Source organism: Macrobrachium nipponense, chromosome 3 (assembly GCF_015104395.2).
Source record: "Macrobrachium nipponense isolate FS-2020 chromosome 3, ASM1510439v2, whole genome shotgun sequence".
In the NCBI taxonomy this organism is placed as follows: Eukaryota; Metazoa; Arthropoda; class Malacostraca; order Decapoda; family Palaemonidae; genus Macrobrachium; species Macrobrachium nipponense.
The window spans coordinates 356,258-376,422 of record NC_087202.1 but is presented as its reverse complement, the minus strand read 5'-3'; the positions used below and the strand labels follow the sequence as shown (position 1 = coordinate 376,422).

The following is a 20,165-nucleotide window of genomic DNA, read 5'->3' as shown; positions in this document are numbered from 1 at the left end:
ATGGGACCAGAAGAAAGAAGTAAGAAGAAGAAATGAGAAAAAGAAAATCTCCCCCAAGAACGAAAGGATAATAAATAACGGAAACAAAGAAGATTGGCCAAAATAAGAAGAAGAAGAAGAAAAGAATAAAGAAAAAAATCTCCCTCCCCCCAGAACGAACAGGGAGTTTTAATTTTATTGGATAACGAGAAAGAAAGAGATGGGACAAAAGAAGAAAACGAAAAGAAGAAGAATGGAATAAAACAAAGAAAATCTCTCCCCCTAGGAACGAAAAGGGAGAATAAATCAACTAAGAAAGAAAGATGGAACAATAGAAGGGAACAAGAAGAAGAAAAAAGAAGAAGAAGAAGAAAGAAAAGAAAATTCCCTCCCCCCAGAACGAAAGGGAGAATAAAGAACGAACGAAAGAAAAATGATGGACAGCAAGAAGAAGAAGAAGAAGAATAAGAAAGAAAATCTCCCCCAAGAACGAAAGGAAGGAAAATACTAACCCCCCGAAAGAAAGATATGGGAACCAAGAGAAGAAGAAAAGAAGGGACGAAGAAAGAAAATCTCCCAACCGAAACGAATGGAGAATAGGGATAACGAAAGAAAAGAAGAATGGACAAGAAGAAAGAAACAGAAGAAGAAGAAGAAAGAAAATCTCCCGTCCACGAACGAAAGGGCAGAATAAAGAACGAAAATGAAAGAGATTGGGAAACAATAAAGAAGCAAAAATAAAAAGAAGAAGAAAGGAAAAGAAAATCTCCCTCCGAACGAAAGGGAGAATAGATAACGAAAGAAGAGAGAGGACAGAGAATAAGAAGAAGAAGAAGAAGAAAATCTCGCGCTCCAAACGAAAGGGGAATAAATAACGAAAGACAGAGATGGGACAAGAAGAAGAAAAAGAAGAGAAGAAGAAGGAAATCTCCCCCAGACGAAATGGGCAGTTAGATAACAAAGAAAGAGATGGGACAAGAGAAGAAGAAGAAAAGAGAAGAGAGAAATCTTCCCCCCATAACGAAAAGGAAATGATAAAACGAAATAGAGAGATGGGACAAGAAGAGAAGAATAATAAGAAGAAGAAAGAAAAATCTCCCCCAGAACGAAGGGAAAATAAATAAGCCGAAAGACCATAATGGGACAAGAAGAAGGAATGAAGAAGAAGAAAAGAAAGAAAATCTTCCACTCCAGAACGAAAGGGAGAATAAATACGCAAGCAGAGATGGACAAAGAGAATAAGAAGAAGAAAGAAAGAAGAAAGAGAAAATCTCCCCCCGAACGAAGTGAGAATAGATAACGGAAAGAAGGAGATGGGCAAGAGAAGGGCAGACGAAGAAGAAAGAAAGATTCCCCAGAACGAAGGAGAATAGATAACGAGAAAGAGATGGACAAAGAAGAAAAAGATCAGAAGAATAAGAAAGAAAACTCTCCCTTCCAGAACGAAGGGAAAATATATAACGAAAGAAGCGAGGTGACCAAGAAGAGAGAAGAATAAGAAAGAAAATCTCCCCCGCATACGAAAGGTATAATAATAACGAAGAAAAAGATGGGACATAGAAGAAGAAGAGAAAAGAAGAAAGAGAAGAAAGAAAATCTCCCTCCAGAACGAAAGGAGATAAAAAATACGAAAGAAAGAGGATGGGACCAGAAGAAGAAGAATAAGAAGAAAGAAAGAAAATCTCCCCCCAGAACGAAAGGGAGAATAGATAACGAAAAAGAGATGGACAAGAAGAAAGAAGAGAAGAAAAGAAGAAAAAGAAGAAGAAGAAATCTCTCTTCCCCCAAACGAAACGGGGAGAATAGATAACGAAAGAAGGGAGAATGGGCCAAGAAGAAGAAAAAGAAGAGAATAAGAAAGAAAATCTCCCTCCAGAAACGAAAGGGAGAATAGGGATAACGAAAAGAAAGAGGAAAAAATGGGACAAGAAGAAAATACTAAGAAGAAGAAGAAGAAGAAAATCTCCCCAAAGAACTAAAGGGAGATAGAATAACGAAAGAAGGAAAGAAAATGGGACATAGAGAAGAAGAAGAAGAATAAGAAGAGAGAAGAAAGAAAATCTCCCACCCAGAACGAAAAGGGAGATAAATAACCGAAAGAAAGAGATGGGAAACAAGAAGAAGAAGAAAAGAAGAAAGGGAAGATAAGGAATTAAGAAGAAAGAAAAATCTCCCTCAGAAAACGAAAGGTAGCATAAATACGAAAGACAGGATATGGGACAAGAAGAAGAAAAGATAGAATAAGAAGAAGAAAGAAATCTCCCCTCCGGAACATAAGGAAGAATAATAACGAAGACGAGAAAATGGGACACGAAGACGAAGAGGAAGGAAAAAGGAAGAAAGAAAATCTCCCCCCAGAACCCCCCCGAAAGTGATAAGAGAATAACGAAAGAAAGAGATGGACAAAGGGGAAGAATAAAGAGAAGAAAGAAAATCTCCTCCAGAACCGAAAGGTAGAATAAAGATAACGAAAGAAATAGATTGGGACCAGAAGAAGAAAATGAGAAGAAGAAGAATAAATCTCCCTCCAAGAACGAAAGGGAAGAATAAGATAAAACGAAGAAAGAAATGGACAAGAAGAAGAAAATGATAAGAAGAGAAAGAAATCCCTCCAGAACGAAAGGGCATAATAACGAAAGAAAGGAGAACGGTACAAAGAAGAAAGAAGACTAAGGGAAAACAAGAAGAAGAAAATCTCCCCAAGATAACGAAAGGGAAGAAATGAAAATACCGAAAGAAAGCCCAGATGGGAGCAAAGAAGAAGAACAGAAGAAAATAAAAAGGAAAATCTCCCCCCAAACGAAAAGGAGAATAAACTAACGAAAGAAAGGAGATGTGGGACAGAAGAAGAAGAAAAAGAAGAAGAAAGATAAGAAAGAAAAAAATCTCCCTCCAGAACGAAAGGGAGAATAAGATTAACGATAAAGAAAGAGATGGGTACCAAGAAGAAGAACGGAAAGGAAGAAGAATAAGAAGAATAAAAGAAAAAAATAACTCATCCCAGAACGAAAGGGAGCAATAGAAACGAAGAAGAAGAAATGGGAACAAGAAGAAGAGGGAACAAGAAGAAGAAGTACAATGAATCTCCCTCCCAGAAGAAAGGTAAGAATATATAATGAAAGAAAATAGATGGGCCCCCCAAGAAGAAGAACTAATGAAAGGGAAGAAAGAAAGGAAAATCTCCACTCCAGAACGAAAGGGAAGAATAGATACGGAAAGAAAAGGGATGGGGCAAGGAAAGAAGAAGAAGAAGAAAGAAGAAGAAGAAAGAAAGAAACTCTCCCCCCAGAACGAAAGGGAGAATAGAATAACGAAAGAAAGATGGATTGGGACAATAAGAAGAAGGGAAAATGAAGAAGAAGAAGAAAGAAAATCCCCCTCCCCCAGAACGAAGGGAGAATAGATAACGAAAAAAGAAGGAGAGGGGACAAGAAGAAGAAGAAGAAAGAAAGAAGAAGAAATCTCCCTCCAAGAAAGAAAGGGAATAAAATAAACGAATAGAATAGATGGGACCAAGAAGTACCGAATGAGAGAGAAAATAAGAAAATTCTTTTCCCCCCAGAACGGGCAAAGGGAGAATAGGGATAACGAAAGGAAAGGGAGGATGGACAAGAAGAAGAAGAGGGAATAAGAAAGAAAATCTCCCCCGGAACGAAAGGGAGCATAGAATAACGAAAGGAAGGGAGGGGAATGGACAAGAAGAAGGGGAAGAAGAAGAAGGAAGAAAGGAATGGAAAATCTCCCCCCAATAACGGGGAACGGAAGAATAATAACGAAAGCAAGGGGGAGGGATGGGGACAGAGGGGGAGGGAAGGAAAGTAGAAGAAGAGGAACGGAAGGAGAAAACTCCTCCAGAACGAAGGGGGGAATTAATCACGAAAGTAGGATAATGGGACAAGAATAAGGAAAGGGGGAAGGAAGAAGAAGAAGAAAGGGAAAATCTCCCCCCAATAACTAAAGGGAGGGAATAAATAACGGAAAAAAGGGAAGATTGGACAGAAGGAGGGAAGGCATAAGAGGGGGGGAAGAAGGAAGGGAAGAAAGAAAAATCAACCCCCAGCCAACGAATGGAGAAAAAATGGGACGAAAGAAACAAGAATGGAAAGAAAGAACGAAAGAAGAAAAAGAAGAAGAAAGAAAAGACAATCCTCCCCCCAGAACGAAAGGGCGGGAATAGAATAACAACGAAAGAAAGAAAGATGGGATCAATAAGAAGAAAGAAGAATAAGGCAAGAAGAAGAAGAAGGAAGGAAGAAAGAAAATCTCCACCCCACCCCCCAGAACGAAAGGGAGAATAAGATAACGAAAGAAAGGAGATTTGGGACAAAAGAAGAAGAAGAAGAAAAAACGAAGAAGAAGAAAAGAAAATACTATCCCCCCAGAACGAAACAGGGAGAATAGATAACGAAAGAAATAAAGATGAGGGACAAGAAGATGAAAATGAAGAATAAAAGAAGGAAGAAGAAAGAAATCTACCCCCCAGAACGGAAAGGGAGTAAATACGAAGAACGAAAGAAAGATGTGACCTTAACGAAAGAAACCTTACCTTACAGACCTTACATCTTGTTCGGGTTGCCCCCCAGGTCCCTCAGTGTGAGGCACTCTAATGTCTACCAGAGAGTTTTTGCTAGTACATCTTCCGGTATATTTTGCATCTTCCATCTTGGATGGTCTGGGATGCAGTTTAGATATTTGTCGAGCTTATTCTTAAACACATCTACGCTCACTCCTTGAATATATTCCTCAGATGAGCTGGCAACGCATTGAATAGACGCTGCATTATCGATGCTGGTGCGTAGTGGATTAATGTCCTGTGTGGGCTTTCCTTATTTTTTTCCTGGTATATTTTTGGGCACTATTAATCTACCTCTGCGTGCTCTTTCTGATATTTTTAGTTCCATGATATTTTCTGCTATTCCTTCTATCTGTTTCCATGCCTGAATTATCATGTAGCGTTTCTCTTCTCCTTTCCAGACTATATAATTTTAAGAATTGTAGTCTTTCCCAGTAGTCTAGGTCCTTAACTTCTTCTATTCTAGCTGTAAAGGACCTTTGTACACTCTCTATTTGTGCAATATCCTTTTGATAGTGTGGGTACCATATCATATTGCAATATTCAAGTGGACTACGAACATATGTTTTATAAAGCTAATCATGTGTTCCAGTTTTTCTTTTCTTGTTTTGAAGTGCCGTAACAACATTCCCCATTTTTTTTTTGCTTTACATTTTGCCACAGAGTTGCTATTTGATCATTGCATAACATGTTCCATATTCATCATCACCAAGGTCTTTAACTGCTTCCTTATTTGTGATGGTCTCATTATTAGGTCTCCCTTATATGCATATAGCTTTCTTTCTCTGTCTCCATAATTTATTGATTCAAATTTATCAGAGTTTAAATACCATCCTATACCTCCTGCCCAATCATATACTTTGTTAAGGTCTCTTTGTAGAGCGTTCCTATCTTTCATCACAAGTAATTTCTCTACTTATTCTTGTGTCATCTGCAAACTACTCACTACCGAATCCTTAACATTATTGTCTATGTCTTCAATCATAATAACAAACAGTATTGCAGCTAACACCGTACCTTGCGGCACACCGGGGGGGGGGGGGGGGGGGGGCGGGCCGAGGCATATTACCCTTGGCTTCATCCGATTTTCTCGTCGTTTGCAATAACTATCTGTGTTTTCTGTGTGTAAAAATTCTTTTAACCATCTTCCTACTTTATCCACGATATTGTGTTTTTCTAATTTTCTTCGCTAATATATTATGGTCTACTTTATCAAAAGCTTTTGCAAAGTCTAAATAAAAACCACATCTGTTTCATTTACGCTTTTCATATTTTTGAATATGTTTTCAACGGTGGACTAACAGTTGGGTTTGTGTACTTTTTCCGGGTACGAAACCATGTTGTCCTTTATTAAACAAATTATTTTTTATTAAATGTTTCATAATATTTTTCTTCATTACCCTTTCATACACTTTCATTATATGTGATGTTAGACTCACAGGCCTATAATTACTTGCCTCTAGTCTTGATCCACTTTTGAAAGTAGGGGTAATATACGCTAATTTTGTCTCATCATAATATCTTACTTGCCTGTATCTCACTTTGTCTTAATAATATTGCAAGTGGCTTTGCGATAGAATGAACTACTTTCTTTAACAAAATAGCAGAATTCCATCAGGCCCTGCAGCAGCTCCATTTTTAATTTCATTAATAGCTGCACAATATCAGCTTCATTAATATCTATGTCAGCTAAATATATTCATATTTTCATCCCTTACTTCTATATCATTATCTTCATTATCTATTCTAGGGGTGAAATTCTCTCTTATATCGTTCTGCCAGTATGTTGCAAATTTCCTTTTTTTTCATTCGTTAATCTCCCTTCAATTCTCAGAGGGCCTATTTTCTATTCTTCTTTTATTCATCTTCTTCGCAATATATGGAGTATAATAGTTTGGGTTTTTGCTTGATATTTAATAGGGTTTTTTCTTCCAAGTCCCCGTTTTTCATTTTCTTTTGATTGTATAATCTTTTTTTTCTGCATTTTCTATCTTACTTTTTAGTTCTATAACTTTCCATGCAAATTTTTTTCTTTTGCAACCGACCTTTTTTCCACTTTCTGATTTTCTGGAACAGATTCTTCTGTCTCTTGGTATGCATGAATGATGTTTACTTTTTCTTCTTCGGTAATATATTTTTCCACTATTATCTCCAATATTTTATATAATATCTCCGTATTTACCCTTATGTCATCACTTACGAAAATGTTATCCCAATCTTTGTTTAATTCTTCATTAATTTCTGACCATTTTATATTTTTACTGTAGAAGTTGTATTTTCCATATCCTTCCCACTTTGTCATTTCTTGCTTATCTCTATTTTCACTTGCTTTGGAAGGAACTGTTTAACTTATAATGACATTATGGTCTGAAATAACTCGCATTATAAACTATTTATTTTCTTTAACATAATTCCATCTGTTCGTTCAAAAATACTAGGTCTAAAGTATTTTCCCTTTTGCCTTGTTGGCAGGTTTGAATTTATTTTGTTGAATGGTTGTATTCGAGTAGCATATCTAATAGCTTTTCAAATTGCCTCCTTATCTTCTGCACTACTATTACTCTCTTTTTTATATGTATAAGTACAACCACAATCTCCTATTCGTTCTTTTCCATTCTACGAAAGGAAAGTGGAAGTCACCAGATAGGAGAATAGGTCCAGTCCTTGTGATTTCTACATATATCATCCAATTTTTCAATTATTAAGTCAAACTCTTTAGTATTAGGAGGTCTATATATTACTATGTTCATCAATTTTTCAGATTCAAATTCTACCGCTATTAGTTCACATTCTGAGTTACTATATTTCTCATATATTTTTTCCCTTGTTTTTTGTCTTTCCCATATATTGCGGTTCCCCCTTGATTCCTTTATTTTTTCTATCTGATCTATAAGTTTGGAACCCTTTTATTTGATCATCATTCCCAGTCTCTTGGGAATCCAGGTTTCACTTATATTTCATTATATCTATTTTCTTTTCATTTGGGTTAGTTCTTCTAAGTACTCTATTTTTCTTTTTGAGTTACTCGTAACTAAACCCTCGCGATTCATCACTATGATGGTTGCGTGTTTTTCTCCTTCATTTAATACTGATAGTAATAAGGATTTTCCCATGTCTCTTTCCTGTTCTGGTATGTATTGTTCTTTTTTTTCATTTGCCAGAAATTCTGACATTAAAAATCCAACTTTTCCTATAATATTTGATCTTCCTTCATCATAATTATTCATTTTGTGTCTGAATCTGCAATTTTCTCCGTTCTGCAATATCCTCTTGCATAATAAATACAGTTATTATCTCTTGAGTAGAATTTCGGAGCTGATGCTTTGAAATTCTTTGCTGACACCTCTGCATATCTCATTGGTGGTTTGCTTTTCTCTTTTACCTGATATTCTTGAATTTCTCTCTTTATTTGTTTCTTTCTTATTTTTGGATTTTATTACTTGTTGGTTATTTATTGATTATGATTCATGGCTACAGGGTGCATATATTTGCATTTTTTGTCGAACTTACATCCTTTTCCTTCTTTTAGGTTTTTACATATTTTTTGGATGCAGATCTCTGCAATCATCCCATATCCATCTAAGTATGCACATTTACCATATATTTCATAGTTTTGACATATTCTTAGGATGTTGTAGTAACATCTTTCTCCAATCTGCAATTCCCTCTTTTCAAAAGGTTGCAGATTTTGTCTTTCTTGTCTATTTTTTCCTCTTTCCCGTCATTGTATAGATCTGGGTAGAGCCTCTTCGGGTTTTGATTTGCTTTTCTGTTGTCCATATCGTAATTTATTTCTTCGTAGGTATGCTGCTTTTATTGCTCTATGTAGTATCATGAGTATCTCTGCATCCATACTTTTATCTTGTTCTTTGTTTGTTTTCCTTATTTTTTTTTCTGTCATTTCATTTTTGTTTACTTCTCTTCCGTTTTCCTCTTCTTCTTTTCTTCTTCTTCTTCCTCTTCCTTCTTCTTCTTCATCCTCAACTATTTGTACATTCATCTTGATTTAATAACATGTCTATCATTGATAGACATGTTGAACAAAAAATTCTTGTATCTTTTCTAAATCTTGTATTACCTCAGCACACTGTGGATGGGTCGGAATGTTGCATGCAGCACATTTTCTGATTAGGTTTTGTGGATTGACTATGCTATACCAAACCTTACACAGTTTGCATGCTTTTGGCATTCTTTTTCCTAATGCATCAATTAGTATATTCACAAGATTCACCTTATTCATTTCTTTGTCGGAATATGTTGGTTTATGTATATTTTTTCTTTATGAGTCCCCCCCCTCTTGACCACTTTTTGGAATTTTATTTGGAACTTCTTCAATTATTTTCAAGATGCTTTTCATTAGATTTGTTCCAGTTTGAAAGGACTTATTATCCTTCTAATATATCTATGAATGCTTTTGTATCTTTTTGTTAGGACTGTTGCTGATTTCATAGATGAGAAAAATCAGTTCCCTTCCTGCTACCTCATCGTATTGCGAATCTGCTAGACACGCCAAATTACGCCACCCTTTTTCCCGCAGTTGGAACTTACTGCCATCTTGTTCTGATTTATAGTATTACACTTGATAAACTAACTTAGAAGACGCTTATCCTACTATTTTCACACTAATCTTATCACCGATAGTTCACGAACACTTCTAGATATTTCTCAAATTCTAGTCGTATGTTAAACTTGTGATATCTGTTGATTATTGTGACTTCACGCGGGTACGTCTCACCAAGCAAGATGGTACTACGATGGGACAAGAAGAAGAAAATGAAGAAGAAGAAGAAAGGAAAAAGAAAATCTCCCTCCAGAACGAAAGGGAGAATAGATAAACGAAAGGAAAGAGATGGGACAAGAAGAAGAAAAAAGAAGAAAGGAAGAAGAAAAGAAAATCTCCCCCCCAGAACGAAAGGGAAGAATAGATAACGAAAAGAAAGAGAGGGACAAGAAGAAGAAAATTGAAGAAGAAAAGAAGAAAAGAAAAATCCCCCCCCAGAACGAAAAAGGGAAGAATAGATAACGAAAGAAAGAGAGGGAACAAGAAGAAGAAAAATGAAGAAGAAGAAGAAAGAAAAAACTCCCTCCCAGAACGAAAAAAGGGAGGAATAGATAACGAAAGAAAGAGATGGGACAAGAAGAAGAAAAATGAAAAGAAGAAGAAAGCAAAGAAAATCTCCCTCCAGAACCGAAAGGGAGAATAGATAAGAAAGAAAGAGATGGGACAAGAAGAAGAAAAAAGAAGGAAGAAGAAGAAAAGAAAATTCTCCTCCAGAACCGAAAAGGGAGAAATAAGAACGAAAGAAAAGGAGATGGTAACAAGAAGAAGAAGAAGAAAGAAGAAGAAGAAGAAGAAGAAAGAAAATTCTCCCCCCAGAACGAAAGGGAGGAATAGATAACGAAAAGAAAGAGGATGGACAAGAAGAAGAATGAAGAAAGAAGAAGAAAGGAAAATCTCCTCCAGAACGGAAAGGGAGAAAGAATAAGAAAGAAAGAAAAGAAAGAGGGAAGGGGAACAAAGAAGAAAGAAGAAAGAAGAAGAAGAAGAAAGAAAAATCTCCCCCCAAGAACGAAAGGGAGAAATAGATAACGAAAGAGGAAGAGATGGGACAAGAAAGAAGAAAGGACGAATAAGAAGAAGAAGAAGAAAGAAAATCCCTCCCCAGAACGAAAGGGAGAATAGATAACGAAAAGGAAAGAAGATGGGACAAGAAAGAAGAAAAGAAGGAAAAAGAAAGAAAGAAAATATCCCCCAGAACGAAAGGGAGAATAGATAACGAAAGGAAAGAGATGGGACAAGAAGGAAGAAAATGAAAGAAGAAGAAGAAAGAAAATTCCCCCCAGAACGAAAGGGAGAATAGATAACGAAAAGAAACGAAGACGGGACCAAGAAAGAAAAAGAAAAAAGAAGAAGAAAGAAGAAAAGAAAAATCCACCCTCCAGAAGAAACGGAGAATAAATAACGAAAGAATGAGAGGGGGACAAGAAGAAGAAAAGAAAAGAAGAAGAAAAGAAAAGAAAAACACCCTCCATAACGAAAAGGGAGGGGAAGAAGAAATAACGAAACAAGAAAGAGAGGGACCAAGAAGAAGAAAATGAAAGAAGAAGAAGAAAAGAAAAAATCTCCCCCCAAGAAACGAAAGGGAGAATAGATAACGAAAGAAAGAGATGGGGACAAGAAGAAGAAAATTGAAGAAGAAAGAAGAAAGAAAATCTCCCTCCAGAACGAAAGGGAGAATAGATAACGCCCAAGAAAGAGATGGGACAGAAGACAAGAAGAAGAAAATGAAGAAGAAGAAGAAAGAAAATCTCCCCCCCAGAACGAAAGGGAGAATAGATAACGAAAGAAAAGAGATGGGACAAAAAGAAGAAGAAAATGAAGAAGAAGAAGAAAAGAAAATCTCCCTCCCCCCAGAACGAAAGGGAGATAGATACGAAAGAAAGAGATGGGACCCCCAAGAAGAAGAAAAAAATGAAGAAGAAGAAGAAAGCAAATCTCCATCCAGAACGAAAGGAGAATAGATAAACGAAAGAAAGAGATGGGACAACAAGAAGAAGAAAATGAAGAAGAAGAAGAAAAGGAAAATCTCCCTCCCAGGAACGAAAGGGGAGAATAGATAACGAAAGAAAGAGATGGGGACAACAAGCAAGAAAAATGAAGAAGAAGAAGAAAGAAAATCTCCCTCCCCCAGAACGAAAAGGGAGAATAGATAACGAAAAGAAAGAGAAATGGGTACAAGGAAGAAGAAGAAGAAGAAGGAAGAACAAGGAAGAAGAAAGAAAATCTCCCCCCCCACAAGAACGAAAAGGGAAAGAAAATAGATAACCCCGAAAGAAAGAGATGAACAAGAAGGGAAGAATAAATGAAGAAGAAAGAAAGAAAAGAAAAATCTCCCTCCAGGAACGAAAAGGGAGAATAAGATAACGAAAGAAAGAAGAATGGGAACAAGAAAGAATGAAGAAGAAGAAAGAAAATTTTTTTTTTTTTTTTTCAGAAAGAAAATCCCTCCCCCCAGAACGAAAGGGAGAAATAGATAAACGAAAGAAAGAAGAGATGGGACAAGAAGAAGAAGAAGAATAAGAAAGAAGAAGAAGAAAAGAAAATCTCCCTCCAGAACGAAAAGGGAAGGAATAGAAAAATAACCAAAGAAAGAAAGAATGGGACAAGAAGAAGAAGAAAGAAGAAGAAAAAGAACGAAAGAAAATCTCCCACCCCCAGAACGAAAGGGAAGGGGAATAGATAACGAAAGAAAGAAGATGGGACAAGAAGAACAAAATGAAGAAGAAGAAGAAAGAAAAATCTTCCACCCCCCAGAAACGAAAGGGAAGAATAGATAAAACGAAAGAAAGGAGATGGGGACAAGAAGAAGAAAAAGAAGAAGAAGAAAGAAAGAAAATCTCCCCTCCAGAACGAAAGGAGGAATAAATTAAACCGAAAGAAATGAAGATGGGACAAAAGAAGAAAAGAAAATGAAGGAAGAAGAAAGAAAGAAATCTCCCTCCATAATCGAAAAGGAGAATAAAGAAAATACGAAAGAAAGAGATCCCTGACCAAGAAGAAGAACAATGGAAGAAGGAAGAAGAAAAGGCAATCTCAACCCCCAGAAACGAAAAGGGAGAATAGGGACAACGAAAGAAAGAAGAATGGGAACAAGAAGAAGAAAATGAAGAAGAAGAAGAAAGAAATAAGAAAATCCCTTCCCCCCAGAACGAAAAGGGAGAATAGAAATAACTGAACAAGTGAAAGAGATGGGACAAAAAGGAAGAAGAAGAAGAAGAAGAAGAAGAAACAAAAGAAAATCCTCCCCCAGAACGAAAGGGAAAGGGAATAGAATAACGAAACGAAGAAAGAGATGGGACTAAAAAGAAGAATAAGAAGAAGAAAGAAAATCCTTCACTCCCAGAAAACGAAGGGAAAGAAAATAGATAACCCGAAGAAAAGAGATGGGACCAAGAAGAAGAAACGAGAAAAGAAAGGGAAAGAAAATCTCCCTCCAAAGAAACGAAAGAAGGGAGAATAGGATAACGAAAGAAAGATAATGGGAACAAGAAGAAGAATGAAGAAGAAAGCAAGAAAGCAAATCTCCCCCCCAGAACGAAAGGGAGAATAGAAATAACGAACAAGGAAAAGAGATGGGGGACAAGAAGAAGAAAAGAAGAAGAAGAAGAAGAAAGAAAGAAAAATCTCCCTCCCCCCAGAAACGGAAAGGGAGAATAGATAACGAAGGAAAGAGATTGGGACAAGAAGAAAGTAAAACAGGAAGAAGAAGAAGAAAGAAAATCTCCCTCCCCCCAGAACGGAAAGGGAGAATAAAAAGATAACCGAAAAGAAAGAGGAGAGGGGGGGGGGGGGGGGGGGGAAAAACAAGAAGAAGAAGAAGAAGAAAAGAAGAAAAGAAAAGAAAATCGCCCCCACCAAACGAAATGGGAGGAATAGGAAATAACGAAAGAAAGAGATGGTAAAGGGAACAAGGAAGAACGAATGAAGAAGGAAGAAGAAAGAAATGAAAATCTCCCTCCAGAACGAAAGGGTAGAATAGGATAACGAAAGAAAGAGATGGGACAAGAAGAAGAAGAAGAAGAAGAAGAAAGAAAGAAATCTCCCTCCAGAACGAAAGGGATAATAAGAAACGATAAGAAAGAGAAATAGAAATAAACGAAAGAAAGAAAAAGAAGAAAGAGATGGGGACAAGAAGAAGAGGAAAGAAGAAGAAGAGAAGAAAAGAAAATCTCCCTCCAAAACGAACAGGGAGAAATAGAATAGATAACGAAAGAAAAGGAGAGATGGGACAAGAGGAAAAAAAAAAAAAAAAAGAAAAAAAAGAAAGAGTAGAAATAGAAAGAATTAAAAATCTCCCTCCAGAACGAGAAGGGAGAAATGAGGAATATAAAATAACGAAAAAAAGAAAAAAAAGAAAAGAAAGAGGAAATGGGGGACAAGAAGGAAAAGGAAGAAGAAGAAAAGAAGAAGAAATCTGAAGAAGAACGAAAGAAAAATCTCCCCCCAAGAAAACGAAAAGGGGAATAAATAACGGAAGAAAAAAGAGGGAATAACAACAAAACGGGAAAGAAGAATGGGGACAAGAAGAAGAAAAAAGAAGAAGAAGAAAGAAATCTCCCTCCAAGGAAGAACGAAAAAGGGAAGAAATAAGATAAAGGATAAAATAACGAAAAGAAAGAAAGAGAATGGGAACAAGAAGAAAAGAAAAAGAAGGAAGAAGAAGAAAACGAAAAAGAAAATCTCCCTCCAGAACGGAAGGGAGAATAAGGGATAAATAGAATAACGAAAAGAAAGAGATGGGACAAAAAAGAAGAAAAAAAAGAAAGAAGAAGAAGAAAGAAAAGAAAAGGAAAAATCTTCCCCCCAGGAACGACAAGGGAGAAAATAAATACCGAAAGAAAGATAAGAAAGGGATGAATTGGGGACAAGAAGAAGAAGAAGAAGAAGAAGAAGAAAGAAATCTCCCTCCAAGAACGAAAAGGGAGAAAGGAATAACGAAAGGAAAAGAGATGGGACAAGGAAGGAAGAAGAAGAAGAAGAAGAAAAAAGAAAGACAAAAAGAAAGAAAAATAATCTCCTCCAGAAAAACGCAAAAGGGGGTAAAATAGAAAGAAAATAACGAAAAAGAAGAGGATGGAGGAAAAGAAGAGAGAAGAAGAAGAAAGAATGGAAGGAAAAGAAGAGGAAAATCCTCCCCCCAGAACGAACCCAGGGAGGGATAATAAACGGAAAGAAAAGGTAAAGGGAGAAGTGCCGGGGGACAAGAAGAAGAAGAAGGAAGAAGACGGGAAAAAAAGGAAAAATTCTCCCTTCCAAGAAAGGAAAGGGAAAGAAAAGAATAGGGAATAACGAAAAGAAGAGTAAAGGAACGAAAGAAGAAGAAATGGGACAAGGAGAAAGAAAGAAAAAAAAGAAGAGAAGAAGAAGAGAAAGAAAAGGAAAAATCTCCTCCAGAACGAAGGTAGAATAGATAAAGAAAGCAAGAGAATGGGAACGAAGAAGAAGAAAAGAAGAAGAAAGAAGGAAAAGAAATCTCCGCCCAGAACGAAGGGATAATAACTAACGAAAAAGAAGAATGGGAACAAGAAAGAAGGAAGAAGAAGAAGAAGGAAGAAGAAAGGAAAATCTCCCCCCATAACCCCCCGAAAGGAGAATAGGATAACCGAAGAAAAAAGGGAGAATGGGTACAAGAGAAGACAAAGAAGAAGAATAAGAAAGAAAATCTCCCCCCAGAAACTGAAAAAGGGAGAATAAATAACGAAAGAGAGAGATGGGGACAGAAAGAAGAAAGAAAGAAGAAGAAAGAAGAAGGAAGAAAGAAAATCTCCCTCCGAACGAAAGGGAAAAGAAAATTCATAACCGAAGAAAGAGATGGGCCAAAGAGCCAGAAGAAGAAGAAGAAGGAAGAAGAAAACGAAGATGATCTCCTCCAGCGAAAGGGGAGAAATAGAAAATAACGAAAGATAAAGTAGATGGGACAAGAAGGGAAAAAAGAATCAGAAGAAGAAGAAGGAAAAGGAAAATCTCCCTCCAGAACCGGGAAAGGGAGAATAGATAAAACCGAAAGAAAGGGAGAATGGAACAAAAGAAAGAGAAAATGAAAAAATGAATAGATAAAACGAAAGAAAGAGATGGGACAGAAGAAGAAAATGAAGAAGAAAAGAAAGAAAAAAATCTCCCAAAAGGAAAAACCCCCAGAACGAAAGGGGAGAATTATAACGAAAGAAAGAAAGGGAGATGGGAACAAAGGAAGGGAAGAAAAAGAAGAATGAAGAAGAAAGAAAATCCTCCCCCCAAACGAGATAGATACGAAAGAAGAAGATGGGAACAAGAAGAACGAAAAGAGAAGCAGAAGAAAGAAAATCTCACTCCAGAACGAAGGGAGACTGAGATAACGAAAGAAAGAGATGGACAAGAGAAGAAGAAGAAGAAGAAGAAGAAAGAAAATCTTCCCCCCAGAACGAAAGGAAAATAGATAACGACAAGAGAGATGGGAACGAGAAGAAAATAAGATAAGAATAGAAGAAAGAAAATCTCCCTCCAGAACGAAGGGAGATAATCACGAAAGAAATAGATGGGACAAGAAGAAGAAAATAAGAAGAAGAAGAAAGAACATCTCCCCCCAGAACGAAAGGGAGAATAATACGAAAGAAAGAGATGGGACAAGAATACGAAAATGAAGAAGAAGAAGAAAAGAAATCTCCCCCCCAGAAAAGCCGAAAGGAGGAATAGAAATAACGAAAGAAAGAAGAATGGGAACAAGCAGAAGAAAAAGAAGAAGAAGAAGAAAGAAAATCTCCCTCGCAGGAAGGGGAACGGAAGCATACTAACGGAAAGAAAATAAGAGGGACAAGAAGAAGAAAATAAGAAGATAAAGAAAGAAAATCTCCCTCCATAACGAAGGGAGAAATAGAAATAACGAAAGAAAGAAGGAATGGGAACCAAGAAGAAGAAAGGAAGAAGAAGAAGAAGAAAGATAAAATCTCCCTCCCCCCTAGAACGAAAGGGAGAAGAGATAACGAAAGAAAGAGATGGGACAAGCCGAAGAAGAAAAGAAGAAGAAGAAGAAACGAAAATCATCCTCCCTCCAGTAAACGAAAGGGAGAATAGATCAACCTAAAGAAAAGAGAATGGACAAGAGAAGAACGAAGAAATAAGAAGAAGAAGAAAGAAAAAAAAATCTCCCCCCACCAACGAAAGGGAGAATAGATAACGAAAGAAAGAGATTGGGACAACGAAAGAAAGAAGAAGAACGAAGAACAAGAAGAAACGAAAATCTCCCGCCCAGAACGGAAAGGGTAGAATAGAAATAACGAAGAAAGAGTGGGACAAAGAAAGAAGAAGGAACCAAAAAAGAAGAAGAAAGACAATTCTCCCTCCAAGAACGAAAGGGAAAAGATAACGAAGAAGAAAGAAGAAAATCTACCCCAAGCCAGAAGAAAAGGAAAGAAGAAAGAAATAAAATCTCCCCCCAGAACGAAGGTAGAATATACAACGAAAGAAAGAGAATGGGGCACAAGAAAGAAGAAGAAGAAGAAGAAAAAGAAAATCTCCCCCCAGAACCGAAGGGACCGAAAGGAAAAGATAAAACGAAAGAATGGGAGATGGGACCAAGAAGAAGAAGAAAAGAAGAAAGAAAAAGAAAATCTCCCTCCCCAGAACGAAAGGGAAGGAAATAGATAACGAAAGAAAGAGATGGGACAAGAAGAAGAAGAAAAAGAAGAAGAAAAGAAAAGAAGAAAAAGAAAATCCCACCCCCCAGAACGAAATGGGGAGAAATAGAAATAACGAAAGAAAGAAAGAATGGGTAACAAGCAAGAAGAAGAAGAAGAAGAACGAAGAAGAAGGCAAAATCTCCCCCCAAAACCCAAAGGGAGAATAGATAACCGAAAGAAAGAGATGGGAACATGGAAAGGGAGAAGAAAAGAATAACAAAGAACAAGAAAGAAAGAAAATCTCCCCCAGGAACGAAAGGGAAGAATAAGATAACGAAGAAAGAAGAATGGGACAAAAAGAAGAACAAGAAGAAGGAAGAAAGAAATAAAATCTCCCCCCAGCAACGAAAGGGAGAAAAAATTAAGAAAGCTTAAACGAAAAAAGAAGAGTGGGACAAAAAGAGAAGAAGAAGAAGAAGAAAAAAGAAAATCTCCCCCAGAACGAAAGGGAAGAAGAAGATAACGAAAGAAAGAAGAAAATGGACCAAGAATGCCCCCAGAACAAGAAGAAAGGGAAAATAAGAAAGAAAATCTCCCCCCAGAACGAAAGGGAGAATAGTAACGAAAGAACGGAGATGGGACAAGAGAAAGAAGAAGAAGAAGGAACGAAGCAAAGAAGAAGAAGAAAGAAAATAAATCCCTCCCCCCAGAACGAAACGGGAGAATACATAACGAAGAAAAAGCGATGGGACAATAAGAACAAAATGAAAAAGAAGTACAAGGTAAAAAAGCGTATATAAAAGAAGAAGAAACGAGAAAGAAATCTCCCCCCAAACGAACAGGAGAATAGATAAAAGAAAGGAAAGAATGGACAAAAAGAAGAAGAAGAAGAAAAGAATAAAGAAAATCTCCCCCCGAACGAAATGGAGAATGGGTAACGAAAAAGAAGCGAATGGGAACAAGAAGAAGAAAATGAAAAGAAAGGAAGAAAGAAAATCTCCCCCCAGAACGAAAGGGAGAATTTTAGATAACGGAAAGAAAGAGATGGGACAAGAAGAAGAAGAAAAGAAGAAGAAGAAGAAAGAGGAAAGAAAATCCTCCCCACCCCCCAGAACGAAAGGGAGAATAAGTAAATAAACGAAAGAAAGAGATGGGCAAGAACAAGCAAAAAAGAAAAAAGAAGAAAAAAGAAAATCTCCCTCCCCCCAGAACGAAAGGGAGAATAGATAACGAAAGAAAATGGACAAGAAAGAAAGAAGAAGAAGGGAACAAGAAGAAGAAAGAAAATCTCCCCCCAAGAACGAAAGGGAAGGAATAGATAACGAAAGAAAGAAAGAAAATCACCCCCAAGAACGAAGGGAAGAATAAGAAGCGACGAAAGAAAGAAAGAAAATCTCCCGGGTCAGAACAAAAGGGAGAATAAATACCGAAAGAAGAGAATGGGCAGAAGAAGAAAAAGAAAGAAAAGACGACAAGAACAAAATCTCCCCCCACCAAACGCAAAGGGAGAATAGATTAACGAAAAGAAAGAGATGGGACAAGAAGAAGAAAAAAGAAGAAGAAGAAGAGAAAGAAAACTAATCTTCCCCCAGAACGAAAGGGAGAATAGATAACCGAAAGAAAGAGATAGGGCACAAGAATAAGAAGAAGAAGAACGAAAAGAAGAAAGAAAATCTCCCCCAAAGAAAGGGAGAAATTAGCCACCCGAAAGAAAGAGATGGGACCAGAGAAGAAGAAACAGAAGAAAGGAAGAAGAAGAAATCTCCCTCCAGAACGAAAGGGAAGAATAGATAACGGGAAACAAAAGAAGAATGGGACAAGAAGAAGAAAATGAAGAAGAAGAAGAAAGAAAATCTCCCTCCCCAGAACGAAAAGGGAGAATAGATAACGAAAGAAGAAATGGGACAAAGAAGAAGAAGGGAACAAGAAGAAGAAGACAAAGAAAGAAATCTCCCCCCAAGAATAAAGGGAAAGAAAATAGCTTTTTTTTAAAACCCGGAAAAAAAAAAAAAAAAAAAAAAAAAAAAAAAAAAGAAAAGAGATTGGGACCAAGAAGAAGAAGAAGAAGAAAGAAAGGGAAGAAGAAGAGAAAGAAATCTCCCCCCAGAAACGAAAGGGAGACTAATAACGAAAGAAAGGGAACATGGGACAAGAAGAAGAAAATGAAAAAGAAGAAGCAGAAAATGAAAGAAATCTCCCCCCATAACGAAAGGGAGATTAGATACCGAAAGAAAGAGATGGGACAAGAAGAAGAAAAAGAAGAAGAAGAGAAAGAAATCTCTCCCCCTAGAACGAAAGGGAGAATAGATAACGAAGAAAGAGATGGGACCGAAAACAAAAACGAAGAAAGAAGAAGAAAGAAAATCTCCCTCCAGAACGAAGGGAGAATAGAAACGAAAGAAAGAGTGGGACCCCCCAATAAAAGAAAATGAAGGAAGAAGAAGAAGAAAAATCTCCCTCCAGAACGAAAGGGAAGAAATAGATAACGAAAGAAAGAGATGGGAACAAGAAAAGAATAAGGAAAGAAAAGAAAGAAAATTCTCCCTCCCAGAACGAGGAGGGAATAAATAACGAAAGAAAAGAAGTGGGACCCAAGAAGAAGGAAATAAGAAGGAAGAAGGAATGATAAAGAAAATCTCCCCCCAGAAAGCGACAGGGAGAATAGATTACGAAAGAAAGAGATGGGCAAAAAGAAGAAGGAGAAAGAAGAAGAAAGAAATCTCCCCCCAGAACGAAAGGGAGAATAGATACGAAAGAAGAGATTGGACAAGAAGAGAAGAAGAAGAAGGAAGAAAGAAAATCCGCCCCTCGCCACGAAAGGGAGAATAGATAAACGCAAGAGAGATTGGGACAGAAGAAAAGAAGAAGAGAAGAAGAAGGAAAATCTCCCTCCATACGAAAGGGAGAATATAACGAAAGAAAGAGATGGACAAGAAGAAGACCATGCAGAAGAAGAAGAAAGACAATCTTCCCCCCAAGAACGAAAGGGAGAATAGATAACGAAAGAAAGAGATGGCCAAGAAGAAGAAGAAAGAAAATCTCCCCCAGAAAGAAATGGAGAATAAATAATAACGAAAGAAAGAGATTGTACAAGAAGAAGAATAAGGAGAAGAAGAAGAAAGAAAATCTCCCCCCAGAACGAAAGGTAGAATAGATAACGAAATGAAAGAGATGGGATCAAGAAGAAGAAGAAGAAGAAGAATAAGAAGAATGAAAGAAATCTCCCCCCGAACTAAGTTGAGAAATAAATAAAAGCTAAATAAAGAGATTGGACAAGAAAGAAGAAGAATAAGAAGAAAGAATGATATTGAATAGAAACAAAATAATGCTAAGTAAGTAAGAAAGAAAGAATCTCCCCTCTATAACGAAATTGAGAGATAAATAACGAAGAAAGAGATTGTACAATAATAAGAATAAGAAATAAGAGAAGAAGGAAAAGAAAATAATCTCCCTCCAG

At 36.8% G+C, this 20,165-nt stretch overlaps 1 protein-coding gene and 1 pseudogene across 1 annotated transcript; both read left to right on the top strand.

The window, feature by feature from the left end:
- The first annotated feature begins 1,117 nt into the window (after window positions 1–1,117).
- LOC135222103 (nucleolar protein 58-like) lies at window positions 1,118–14,172 on the top strand. Its single transcript, XM_064260273.1, has 3 exons — window positions 1,118–1,265; window positions 10,425–10,506; window positions 13,983–14,172. Exons 1-3 carry the CDS (start codon window positions 1,118–1,120, stop codon window positions 14,170–14,172), a joined length of 420 nt encoding a protein of 139 aa, XP_064116343.1.
- Window positions 14,173–14,628: 456 nt separating this feature from the next.
- Window positions 14,629–17,508, top strand: LOC135222102 (uncharacterized; annotated as a pseudogene).
- Window positions 17,509–20,165: the final 2,657 nt, after the last annotated feature.

What these genes read in the sequence shown, in the direction of transcription:
- LOC135222103 (XM_064260273.1), top strand. Translation starts at nt 1,118, where the DNA reads ATGGGACAAGAAGAAGGAATGAAGAAGAAGAAAAGAAAGAAAATCTTC. An exon ending in AAAATCTCCCCCCGAACGAA is followed by an intron (nt 1,266 to 10,424) that starts GTGAGAATAGAT and finishes GATAACGAAAAG; the next exon opens with AAACGAAGACGGGACCAAGA. An exon ending in ACCCTCCAGAAGAAACGGAG is followed by an intron (nt 10,507 to 13,982) that starts AATAAATAACGA and finishes ATTGGGGACAAG; the next exon opens with AAGAAGAAGAAGAAGAAGAA.